Genomic DNA, 12,848 nt, shown 5'->3' with positions numbered 1-12,848 from the left:
AACAATGGCACCCGCATAGCCCACTTTCATCCCAGGGGACCTCAAAAAGAAGCCTGGAGAAGCATGCCTGCCTCCAACTCTCCATCCCACCTGGTCGCCTCAAAGGCAAATGCTCACTACTGCCGTCCCATAGCAGGGGACGCCCGTGCCACTGGCAGGTCCTAGTTAGGACACAGGTCTTGAGGGGAAGGACCTCTCAGCTCATTAGTGCCCACCCAGAGGGTTCCTCCCGCAGCACAGCTACTGCTACCATTGAGAGTGCTGAATCCCAGACAGATGGATACGGACAGGGAGGCTGTGAGGGGGTGGGGAAAGGGAAAAAGATGGGAACGAGGCCAAGAAAGATGGGACTGACAGGTCAGGGCCACCAGGTAAGAACAGGGCCCCTCAACTCGGGACAGGCAGTGGCCCACAGTTAGGGGGACTGGTTGTCCTGAGTTTAGCACTGGAAGTCCCGCATCACAGGCAAACCTGAATGGCTGGTCACTCTACCAATGGTTCTGGGTGACAAAGGGGGCAGTCTTGGCCAAGCTCTGGGCCTTGGACTGAACACGGACCTGAACTCTAAGAACGAATGTGGAACGAGCCCTGGCTGGACAAGGTGCTGTGTGAGGCGGCCACCCTGAACAACTTTAGCTGATCTCGAGAAAAACCTGAAGGTGGTCTTTCTGGGACCTTTCTTTTTGAGACGGAGTCTCGCTCTGTCACTCAGGCCAGAGTGCAGTGGTGCCATCTCAGCTCACTGCAACCCCCGCCTCCCGGGTTCAAGTGATTCTCCTGCCTCAGCCTCCCGGGTAGCTGGGATTACAGGCATGTGCCACCACATCCAGCTCATTTTTGTATTTTTAGTAGAGATGGAGTTTTACTGTGTTGGCCAAGCTGGTTCTGAAATCCTGACCTGAAGTGATCCACCCACCTTGGTTTCCCAAAGTGCTGGGATTACAGGCATGAGCCACTGCACCCGGCCCCTTGTTTTATAATTGACAAAGAAGAGGCAGATTGGGTTTTAGCTGCCCGAGGTTACACAGCTATACAACGATATAGTCCCGAAGCGTGTACGTAGGAGGCCAGACAATGAGCATTTGAGGCAGGCTGACCACCATGATGACCACACACACACACACACACACATACACAATGATTCTCTCTCCTTAACATGCACACACAGGTCTACACACCTGCATGCACGAAGGCAAATGCACACACACACACAAACACAAAAATGCGTGCACATACATACACAGGCATGCACACACAAAAATGCACACACACATGTGTACTCCATCCTCTGCTCCCCACACATGAATAGGGAAACAGGGACGGTCAGACCGTAGTTGCAATACACCTGGCAGATTCTCTCTCTCCTGAGTCACATCTCGTCTACAGCCGGCTCAAGTCCCTGGCCATGTTGCCTTTGCTCTCTTATTAGATTTTTGTACTGGGCGAAGGGGACACACACTCTTTTAAAACTGTAGTCAGAAGTCTCGCTAAGTGTGCGAAGTGCAATTGGCTGCCTCAGGGGAGCCCTTTAATTTAGCTTCCCACTGTTCTCAGCACCTGGGACTCCTCCCTCGGGGTCCTTCCAAGCAGGAATCTAGACCAGAGGCAGCTGGACCTCCTCGTTTGGCTCTGGTGGGAAGCATCCATGGGCTAAAGGCCAAAGCGTTGAGAGGACGGGGGTCCGCCAGCTCTAAGAGGGTCAGGGCTGGACCCTGCCTAGGGGCCAGGAGAAGCACGCTCTCACCGGCACGTTCTCCCCCCGGCCTCCTTGGCTGTGACTCCAAAGCTTGGGCTGCTGGTCATAGTCAGGGTGATCAGCCCTTCCTGGGACAACGTGAGGCACTGACCCCTCCTCCAACTCACATGGAGCCTGCCACGTGGAGCCCCTGGGGGCAGGGGTGGTGGCGGTCTTCCTCCCTGACATCCCTGACCTTAGCTGGCAACAGCGCGTGACCCAGGTCTGCAAGACTCCCCACAGCCAGGCTGTGGACCCCGAGAGGCTTTGAGGCCAGGGAGGAAACAGGAAGCAGGTAGGATGGGGGCGAGTCAGGGGCCCCAGCACTGAATGCCGACATCACCGAAAACATGGCAACAGCCGGGGAAGCACAGGTCCAAGGCCCAAACCTGAGGGAGTGCCAAGTCCCCAGACGCCAGAGCCAGGGGCCTGCGCCGAGTCCTGCCCTTGCTACATTCCGGCTGTGTGACCTTGGGCTCCTCATAGAGGCATCCTGCAGCAAGGAAGCCAGCACGGTGATCTCCTGGAGCAGCAGTGCCCATGAGAACCTGGAGGCGTCTGCGGCAACGGCCGCTGCCCCTGCAGGCGCAACTTTCATGGCTGGAACCAACACCAACCCCAGCACCTGGGGCCCCGACAATGAGTGGACCCCTGGGAGGTCTCTTCCTCGCCTGAAAATTCCAGGAGGTGGTGTGAGAAAGGCAGAGACCTGCTTGGGAGTTGGAGCTTTGAGTGCAAATCCAGTTCCCCTGGCTGCTCAGGAGGCAGGAGAGTCGGGAGAGACCCAGACCTGGAGTTGGATGCCGAATGGGGTGCTGGGCAGGACACCACAGGCAGGTCCCAAAGTCTGCCCTACACTGCCCATGACCTTGTCTAGGAAATGGAACAAGGCACAGGCTCCTGTCACCTGGGGCTGCCTCAGAGACTGATGGACCTGCCCTCTGTGCTCCTGACGGACCTGCCCTCTGTGCTCCTGCCATGCTCGGCCCAGGCCTGCAAGAGCTCCCCTGTGGGTAGCACTACCTGAGACCATCCCTGCAGCTGCTGAGACAGCCAGACACCAGAGCCCTGAGCCAGCCTCTCCAGCCCCCAGTGTTCTCCTCTGTGCTGGGCTTCTCCCTGCCACCTGTGTGCACCCTCACTTTGGATACGGTGTGTCTGCACGCTTGCAAACGTGGCCCTCGGGAGGGCACGCACCCCTGACCAGGCTTGCAGCCCTGCCTCTCTCCCTCTTGACATTTCACTTAGGACCAAAAAGTCAGTGCACAAGGAAAGGAAACGGGACCCAAGACGCCAGCCGTATCCCCAGCCCACCCCAGGACACTCAGCTCAGCCTCCATACCCGCCCCGAGCTATCATCATGGGCCTCCATGAGGCTCGGGAAGGTGACCCCGGTCCCCGTGCGGGAGACCGTGTCAGCAGGGACACTGGGCAAAACTCAGGCATGAAAGTGTCCTCAACACCCGCATTGGAATAAAATGGGCTTCCTTCTTTCCTTCTCAACCTCTGGGCCAGCCCCAAGTTGGAAGAGCTGGGACCCCCAGCACATGGTGGTCTTCCTCCCCTTGGCATGTGGCACTCCTTACCCGACATGCCAGAGAGGCTGCGGCCTCTTGCCGTCCTCGCCTGTGCCGCCCAGCCTGTTGAGTGATGGGGACCGGCTGCGGGGCCCGGGCACGTAGCTCCCGATGGTCTTCGCGGCCCCCTCAGGCTTGCTGGGCATCTGCTGCAGCAGCTGGGGTGAGAGGCTGCGGTGCGAGGTGGCCGTGGAGCAGACGGCCCACTCGGGAGCGCTGGCATTGAGGTTGTTGTCACTGTTGGAGCGCAGCAGGACCCGGGGGGCGGCCAGCGTGTTGGGGGGCCGCCGCCGGCGGTTGGAGTACGCCGGGGCCTCTCGGAAGGGCACTGGGGAGAAGAACAGGGAGAAAGGCTGGTGAGTGCATCCGTGTCGCGGTCAGCTGGGTGGGGACCCTAGGGAGGTGCAGGCCTGCGTGCGTCCAAGCCCCCATGCGAGCCTAGCAGAGGGGAGCTGTGAGTTCTGGGCCAAGACCCCAGCTGGACTCCACCAGGCCCAGAACTCACCCCTGACATGGAAGCAGAGAGGCAGGCTGGGGACAGAGAACGTCTCCATGGCAAGGAGCTCAAGCCAGTGCTTCACATGGAAGGGACACGGGGTCTGAGCTTCCATCTGGCCCGTGAGACGTCCGGCTGGCTTGGGCATGTGTAAGGATGGGCCGCGCCATCACACAAAGCAGGAGTGCACCGAGCTGCCTGCCACAGGGCCCCCCTCCCCACAACCTAAGCTGGGCCTCTGTGATGGGCTGAACTGGTCCCCCTAGTTCATGTGCTCATGTCCTAACCCCACGTTTTCAAAACGCACCAATATTTGCAGGTAAGGTCGTTACAGAGATAATCTGGGTGGAGAGGCATTAGTGGGGGTCCTGATCTCATAGGACTGGGGTCCTTATAAGAAGAGGCAATGAGGACACACACACACAGAGGGATCTCCCCATGAGGACACAGGGAGAAGGTGGCATCTGCAAGCCACAAAAGGAGCCTCAGGAGGAACCAGCCCTGCGATGACCTGATCTCAGATTTCTAGTCCTCGGGACTGGGAGGTGTAAATATCTGTTTTTTGTTTGTTTGTTTTTGGTTGCTGCTGCTGTTGTTTTTGAGACAGAGTCTCGCCCTGTTACCTAGGCTGGAGTGCAGCGGCACAACCTTGGCTCACTGCAGCCTCTGCCTCCCAGGCTCAAGCAATTCTCCTGCCTCAGCCTCCTGAGTAGCTGGGATTACAGGTGCCCTGCCACCATGCCTGCTTTTCTATTTTTGGTAAAGACGGGGTTTTACCATGTTGGCCAGGCTGGTCTTGAACTCCTGATCTTGTGATCTGCCTGCCTTGGTCTCCCAAAGTACTGAGATTACAGGCATAAGCCACCGCACCCGGCCAATATCTGGAGTTTAAGCCGCCTGTCTGTCTGTGGTGCTCTACCATGCAGCCTGAGCCAACCATGCAGTCTCCGAGTCTACTGGCTGGATGATTCAATCTCAGTCTTTACTAAGGAGGCGCCTTCCTCCCTCCCACCAAGTGGGGACTGTGTGAGGAGGCAGGGGCTGAGCACCACTTATCTGACACCCTACAAAGCTCTAGATGGGGCCAGGCCCTCACTCTCCTGACTCAATGAGCCCAGGGACTCAGAATGAGAGCAACAGCCCCTGGGAGCTTTGAGGGGTAGCAGCCACACCACAGCTGCCTTGGGTCACCCAGAGTTCCTGAAACGGCAAGCGTCCTTTCCAAGACAGAGGACCTCCTGAAAGGCAGCCCTCAAAGCTCTGCAGGAAACAGCAGAAACCACCACCACCGGCTGGCCAAAGGCATGGGCTTCTTCCCGGCCCGTGATAATCACGCCTGCAGCAGCTTTTCACCGGCTACAGGATTCAGCCCTTAGGCTTAAGCCACGCTTGGCTCCAAAGTTTGCACTGACAGGACCAGGGCTACCATCTGACAAACTGCAAGGCAAGAGAAAACATGTGTCCTCCCTGGGAGTGGGTCTGGGGGGAACTTCATGCCTCAGAGGAGAAGAATCTCACAAGTAGTTTGGGACACAGGTGGCAATGACGAAGGTCTTGGGGACATGGATGGTGCTGGCAGAACTCATGGGGGATAGAGGTGGTGCTGGCAGAGTTCATAGGGACGAAGATAGCACTGGCAGAGCTCATGAAGGAAGTTGCATTGGCAGAGCTCATGAGGGTCAGAGGTGGCGCTGGCAGAGCTCATGGGGGTAAGAGGTGGTGCTGGCAGAGCCCACAAGGGTCAGAGGTGGCGCTGGCAGAGCTCATGAGGGTCAGAGGTGGCGCTGGCAGAGTTCATGAGGGTCAGAGGTAGCACTGGAAGAGCTCATGAGGGTCAGAGATGGCGCTGGCAGAGCTCATGAGGGTCAGAGGTGGCGCTGGCAGAGTTCATGAGGGTCAGAGGTAGCACTGGAAGAGCTCATGGGGGTAAGAGGTGGCGCTGGCAGAGCTCATGGGGTTAAGAGGTGGTGCTGGCAGAGCCCATAAGGGTCAGAGGTGGCGCTGGCAGAGCTCATGGGGGTAAGAGGTGGTGCTGGCAGAGCTCATGAGGGTCAGAGGTGGAGTTGGCAGAGCTCATGAGGGACAGAGGTAGTGCCGGCAGAGCTCATGAGGGTCAGAGATGGCGCTGGTAGAGCTCATGAGAAACAAGTGGTGCTGGCAGAGCTCACAGGGACAAAGATGGCATTAGCAGAGCTCATGAGGAAAAGAAGTCATGCTGGCAGAGCTCACTAAGGATAGAAGTGGTCCTGGCAGAGCTCCTGGGGGAAAGAGGTAGCACTGGCAGAGTTCATGGGGGACAGGGTTCGCACTGGCAGAGCTCACTAAAGATAGAGGTGGCACTGACAGAGCTCCTGAGGACAGAGGAGGTGCTGGCAGAGCTCATGGGGGATGGAGGGTGCTGGCACTGCTCACGGGAAACAGCTGAGACCCAGCACACCTTCCCCACCTCCCCAGGACACAGGGCAGCCCTGGAGACAGAGCTAGAGCCAAGCCTGGGGAGCCGCACAGAGCTGCGCAAAGCGTCCTGAGGTTGGACACTGGACTTGGCACAGTCGGACGTCAGTGCCTGCTGTTGGTAAGAACCTGGAGGTGGCACACTGGGGAGGTCGCGGTCTCACACCTGCTCTGATCTGGTTCCTCTGTGAAGCCTTTCTGTCGTTGAAGATGCCCTGCTAAGCAGCTGGGGTTCCTCAGCGGCGACTTTGATCCCACTCCTAATTTCTCAAAGCACATGGATCCATGAATGCCACCCAGGTGGCCAGGGAGAGACAAGGAACGGAAAAGGCTGATGGCACCCTCCGTGGACACCTCTCCTTCCAAAGACCCTCGAGGGGCTTGGCCTGGGATCCGCAGCTACCACCCACGAGTAAAACCTCATCCCTGGGACAGGTCACCGAGTCTGTGTTTTGTTGGTCATGAGGGAAAACCACGTTGGGGCCCCTCCCTCTGGACCAGCAGAGACTAAAAAAAACCCTTGTAGATCACTGAGTGTTCGCATGGAGGTTTACAAAGATACGACTGGCCCAGAGGGCTTCCGGGTGATCTGGGAACTGCCTATCATTGGAGGGGGCTGGGCGGGTGGATTAAAAGACCTTGCAAAGGGCTGATGAGCCCACAGTCTCAGAGAGCGATTATCTTTCATTTACAGAGATTACGTGTTGGAAGACTGTATTGGTGTGAGAGCCAAAATCTCAAACAGACACAGCCAGCAGGAAGCAGCCGCAGAACCCCCAGCTTCCTGGGGCACCCAGGAGAGGCCAGGGCTCTCCCTACCCACATGAAGGAGACATCACAGGGCCCCCAGTCACGGAAACGCTGCCTCCCACAGCCGACTGCCTCGCGCCCAGCCTCCCCGCCCTGACAATACAGCCAATTCTCTTTTTCTGACCCTTGTAACTGGGGGAGGTATGCACAGCCTTCATAGCAAGTGATGGCATCTGGGGGAGTCCTGGCAGTTGCTAAGATAAACTCATTAGGAAAGAGAAGTCTATAGAACAGAACAGAACAGATACAGAATTAACCTAACACCAAAACCCCCAAATTTTCAGGCTGTTCATGGATTATAAAAATCGAAGTCCCGGAAGGTGAATTTTGGTGAATAATGTCAGAAAATGGGCACAGACAAAGGTGGTTATTTATATACATTCCTAAGACTCTGTCAGAAGAGTAGGGACTTAGAGAAGGGGAAGAATTCGCATGGGGGGGCCACCCTTGGAGGATTAAGGAATAAAAGAGTTGGGACATTTTCAAATACATTTTACTCTGTGGACCAGGCAAGTTACTCAAACGAAATCTCACCGGTGACATCAGTGCGAACATTTTAACGAAAATCACTTCGCTTAATTACCAAGATTCATATTAAATTAGTTTCCTGAGTACTGAAATGTCTTCAGTGTTTATTTTGCTAGAAGCTGGGGCTGGGAAGTACCTTCCTCATTTCTTTAAAGTCACATCTTTATATGATATCTGATTTCCTAAAATGAGAGCTCTCTGACAAAACTGGAACCATCCATGGAAATGATGATTTTTGTGAAAAGGGTTAAAAATAACTGTTTTCTGTCTGAAAATGATTAATATTCCACCCAACTGTTTCCTTCTTTCAGGCAATCTGCACACTCTAAGTAGGTGGATATTTTCTTAGCTGGCTTACATGCATTTATTTATACATTTTTTCCCCACAATAAAAATTACACAAGGTATGACAAAGAGCATGTGCACTTTTAAAGTTGGCCACGCTCCCTTCCCATCCACTCCATGTAACTGCAACCCAGGGATGGGAGAGCCGGGAGCGGCTCGGAAGGCAGCCACCCTTTCAGTGCAGCCAGCTGTGTGCCCCGACCTGCCTTGGCCAGTGCCTAGCAGCTCTCTGGTCACTGAGGACTACAGTCAAAACTTCCTTTATTTTCCCTAGGACTTAGTTCCTAACACGCTCCGTGGCACGGTCCCCACGGATGGCCATTCCAGAATGCAATCCCACAAGGGCTGAAGGCTTGAAAGCAGTACACAATAAGGCAAGACCTTCCACAGCGTTATATCCGGACCAACTCAAACCAAACCATATCCCAAACCAAAGTCATTATCCCCTGACATGCCAGGGATTAACAACTGGCAATTTTAGGAGGAACTGGAGTCCTCCCTCTCCCCTACCCCGAGAATCAGCAAGCAGCTGCTAATTCCCATGCACCCGGCTCCCGACAGCTTTTTCCTTACCTTCCTTCTTGGTGAAGGCATTTAACAAAGACTTCATTTTCCCTCTGACTTTGGCAGCGGTCCGCTCATTATATAACCTTCCTGGATGGGAGGAAGGACAGGCGTGCAGCCCGGCCCCTCGGTGCTAGAGCAGCTGGGACCCGGGGAGAGGTGGCGGGTGTCTGGGCACGGTGCACTTCCGAGCATAGCTGGGCATGCCAGACCCAGCGTGCTGGTGACAAAGCCCACCCCATATTCTGTCTGTCAGCTGGGAACCAACTGCACGTAGACGGGCTGCTCTCAAACCCGGCTACCTCTCGCAGCGCGCGTCATGTGAGCCGGGCTACTCTGCTTTTGTGCTCAGGGCATTGAGGAAGAGGCACCGCGGAGGGTTAACGCAGATCAGGCGTCCTCGAGCTGGCAGCTGGGAGACGCCGGGAGGCATGAGTGATCTCAAGCCCCAGTTATCCAAGGAAACTCGGGCTGGTGCTGGGCGCTCCATGCGCCTGTGCCTAAATATAATGCACTGTGCTTTTCTATTTTTTAAAAAAAAAAATTTTAAAGAAAAAGCCAAGTTTGTTTGTCAGCTAGCAGATGTGGTAAGACAGACAAGGGGGAGGGAAGCATCCAAGTACCAGATAAGCTTCACACCAGACCCACGTTCCCTGGGCAGACATGGCCAGCATTCTGGAATTTCTGAACACGACCTATATTTCTGTTCAAAAGAATCAGACACAAGTGCCCATGACTTCTCTGGCTCCCCCTCCATCGAGGTAATTACCCTGGAAAAAACAGGACTCCACCCCCTCCTAGTTTTTTTTTTTTTTTTTTAAAGAGAGAGATAAAAAGACAATTAAACTGAGACCCTGCCAAGGATGGCCCCGATTCCAGGCAGCTGATAAAAGCGAGCTCCTCAGGGTCACTTTAGGCATTTCCAACCCAGCAGAAGAAGAAAAAAGAGGAAAGCGATCCCTTGGAAGCCCTACGTGGAGAAAGTCAGATTTATAAAGCGAACACAGAGAAGTGGATGCAGGCTGGTGCCCTATGGCAGGTGGACAGTGCATTATTTCTACACCAGGAGAAGGAGCTTCCTGAAGCTACGTGGAGCATCCAGGGGCAAGGTTCTGTTGCCTGATGCCTGTGCTGGGCTGTAATTTAGTGTGCTGTTTTTTTTTTTTTTTTTTTTTTTCCTGGTTGCTAAGAGAACTGCTTCAGAAATTTAAAACATACACACACACAGACACACACAGACACATACACACACACACACACCCCCCCAAAATCGGAGAAAGATGAGACAAGACAAGGAAAAAGCAACCAGAGCACTGAAGTTTAATTCCATATGGTTGACACACTTCGTGTCAATAAAAATGGCGCTGTGAGAACGAGGAGGCTGGCTTCCCCCAGGAGCCTTTCCCCGAAGGCATACCGGGGACGGGACGGCGGCATCCCTCCGTGAGGGCCTCTGAGCAGAGACTGCCACAGAATCACTGAGGGTACGCCCTGTATCAGCTGAGCACCCGAACAGCATCTCTTGGCCGGGCGTGGCGGCTCACGCCTGTAATCCCAGCGCTTCGGAAAGGTGGAGGTGGGTGAATTGCTTGAGCTCAGGAATTTGAGACCAGACTGGGCAACACAGTGAGACCCCGTTTCCATGAAAAATAATTTTAAAACATTAGCCGGGTGTGGTCGTGCACCTGTGGTCCCAGCTACTCAGGAGGCTGAGGCAGGAGGATTGCTTGAGCCTAGGAGTTGAAGGCTGCAGTGAGCTATGATTGTCCACTGCACACCAGCCTGGGGACAGAGCAAGACTCTGTCTCCAAAAACAAACAAACCAACCCCACAGAAACCCAGAAATAGCAATAAACCTCATCTCTTATTTAACTCACACAACTCATGAGCCATGTCAAAACTCTGCCAGGGGTGACATTCTCACTCTACCATGCGTCGCCAAATCACAAAACCGAGTGAGTCGAAGCCATTTCTAAGACTTGCATTAAGAAATGGTTCTGAGGTCAGAGTCACCAGCATGTCCCACAGGGTTCATGCACTTGGACACTCTGAGCAAGGCTGAACGGCTTCCAGAAGAACCTCCCTCAGATGCACAAAGCCTCCCCTACTTTGAGAGGCCTGACGATGTGTCCTCATGGTGGACCAGCCAGGGGGGCCAGAAGCTTTCCAGATGGTGAGTGTCTAGTTCATTGCTATGTGCTGGCCTGGCTGCCTGCCCTGGCTGGCGAGCGCTGGGAGGCTGGGACGGGGATGCCACCGTGTCCGTATTGGTGTGTAGAGGGAGCTCCTCCAAGGCTGGGGGACCCGGCTGGTCGTGTGCTCAGCCACGTGAGCCCAGAGAACTCACCAAAGCTCAGGGAACTCTCGGGGAGACTCAGTGACGCTCAACACCCCCTCCATCTGCCACTGATCGATTCCCTCCCAAAAGCAGAGAGCCTCATCCCAAGCCAAGTTTCTGAGCCAATCACTGCTCTGGCATTGCTGCCTTTGCGGCCTGCAGCAGTGCGGGCAGAGCCTGCACGTTTTTGGGCTGGTGAGGCCAGGATGGCCCTTGGCCTGAGGCCAGTGGTGTCCTGTCGGTGTCCTGTCATCGTTGGCTGCCTTGCTGGCCACGGATGACCTTGGGTGGAGGGTGTGGGGAAGAAGCCACTTCCCGGGGGCCATGTGACAACCTTGCATCTGTTCTGGACAGACGCAGGGGACAAGATGGAGCCTTTTTCCCCTCGCAGGGGCCTCCAATGTCAAATATGCCAAAGGACCAAGAAAAGGTCCTGCCCCGTCTAAACCGGAGCAGAACCCAGAACCTCTGGACGGGAGCCATGCAGCAGCACCCACAGCTGGCCCAGACAGGACCCTCAGCGACCGCCATCGTGTGTGTGTGCAGCAGCCGCTCATGTGCCCACAAGCAGGAGGCCAGGCAGGGGTTCCACGAACCCTGAGCTGCCCAGGGAGAAGGGAAGGAGCCTTCCCAAGACAAGGCCCCGTCACCAGGAACACGGCTGGCTTCCATCCCTGGTGTCCCTCTGCGCCATCCACCCCCACCCCTACACCCCATGTCCCATCCGGTTTGGGGGCATGTACAGAAGACAGCCAGATCTGAAGACCCAGGCCTGCTTCTCAGGCTGTGCAGGGGTGAGGGGCGGGGCACGTGAGGCTTTGGACACTGGACGATTTGAAGAACCCAGGGAACACCCCCAGGCTAAAGGATCCCTTTTTCAGACACCTTCAATTCTTTCAATAAGCAGACAACTTTTCCCGCCCACACTCGGAGGAGGCTGAGTAAACCATTCACAAAGATCAGGAGCAGCAGTGGCTCCATCAGTCTCATGCACAGACCTACTGAGTGCCCGGCCCTGGGCCAGGCTCTACCACACGGGGTCTTCTGGTCAACCCTACAGAAATCCTGCAGAGGGTGTTGGGCCATTTTTGACACCACCCTCCTGGCTATGTGGTAGGCTCCCCATGGATACTTCCAGCGACAGGGGGCTCACTACGTGTGTGCAGGGGTTCTCGCTGTCAGACGCGGGCAGCAGCCTATATGAGCCTCCTTCTCCCACACCCACCACCTGCCCCCTTCCCCAGTGGGTGCAGACCACTTCCTCAATTGCTGGGAAGTCTGGCGCTGAAGGCACAATCTCTGCCTCGACAAACACAAACCCCTGTGCAGCCTCCAGGGCAGTTTTCATCTGGTGTCCCCGTCCCTGCCCTCCTAGGGGAATATTTCTCTTCCAGCCCTGGGATGTGTCCATGGGAACATCAGCATTCCTTCTGCCCCTCATTTTATGAGCGCATCTGCGGCCTGAAGGCTGCCCTGCCTGCCTGGCTGGGCGGGAAGTTCTGTGTGGACAAACGTTTGGTGTGAGTGTCTGGGGTCTGGGCCCTCACAGATATCCACACTTGGGTTATTGCAGGAGACAAGCACACCCCTGAGACCCAGGTAGATGGTTCGCACTGTCCTGCTATCTGCACACAGGCCCGGCCCTTCACCCTCCAAGCCACGGAGACCCAGAAACCTGCCACAGACCAGGTGACCTTGGAGAGCTGGGGCAGCAGAGGCAGAGGCGGGAGCAGAGCCTCTCGCAGAACTCCGGGAACTCACTAGCACCACTCCCATCTCTAAAACAAGGATTCCGAGGACGACCGAGTGCTAGTAGTGGTGGAGATAAAAATTAAGACGAAGATAAAAGACGAAACTTAAAAACCCATTTTCCCCTGAGGCTTCCAGAAATCTTTTTCTCTGAGAAAAGCCTCAGGCTTTGGGAATGTCCCCTTGGAACTGCCATCCTGGGTCCCTGAGACCAGCAGGAAGGCTGGCAAACGGGACGGACGAGGTTCAGAG

General features: G+C 55.5%; 1 protein-coding gene across 7 annotated transcripts in view; it reads right to left on the bottom strand.

Moving 5' to 3' along the window:
- Positions 1 to 12,848, bottom strand: part of SHANK2 (SH3 and multiple ankyrin repeat domains 2) — a 662,741-nt gene that overhangs the window by 351,340 nt on the left and 298,553 nt on the right. For 6 of the 7 annotated variants that reach the window (XM_037998869.2, XM_073008675.1, XM_073008685.1 and 3 more), the window contains one exon: positions 3,322 to 3,640. In XM_037998869.2, the coding sequence (XP_037854797.1) occupies positions 3,322 to 3,640 (319 nt within the window). Of the gene's footprint in view, positions 1 to 3,321; positions 3,641 to 8,518; positions 9,256 to 12,848 lie in introns of those variants that run through there. The other variant, XM_073008855.1, reaches the window with a different exon arrangement.

Source organism: Chlorocebus sabaeus, chromosome 1 (genome assembly GCF_047675955.1).
Source record: "Chlorocebus sabaeus isolate Y175 chromosome 1, mChlSab1.0.hap1, whole genome shotgun sequence".
NCBI lineage: Eukaryota > Metazoa > Chordata > Mammalia > Primates > Cercopithecidae > Chlorocebus > Chlorocebus sabaeus.
Note: the sequence above shows the minus strand (reverse complement) of the source record. Positions and strands in the feature narration are given on the sequence as shown.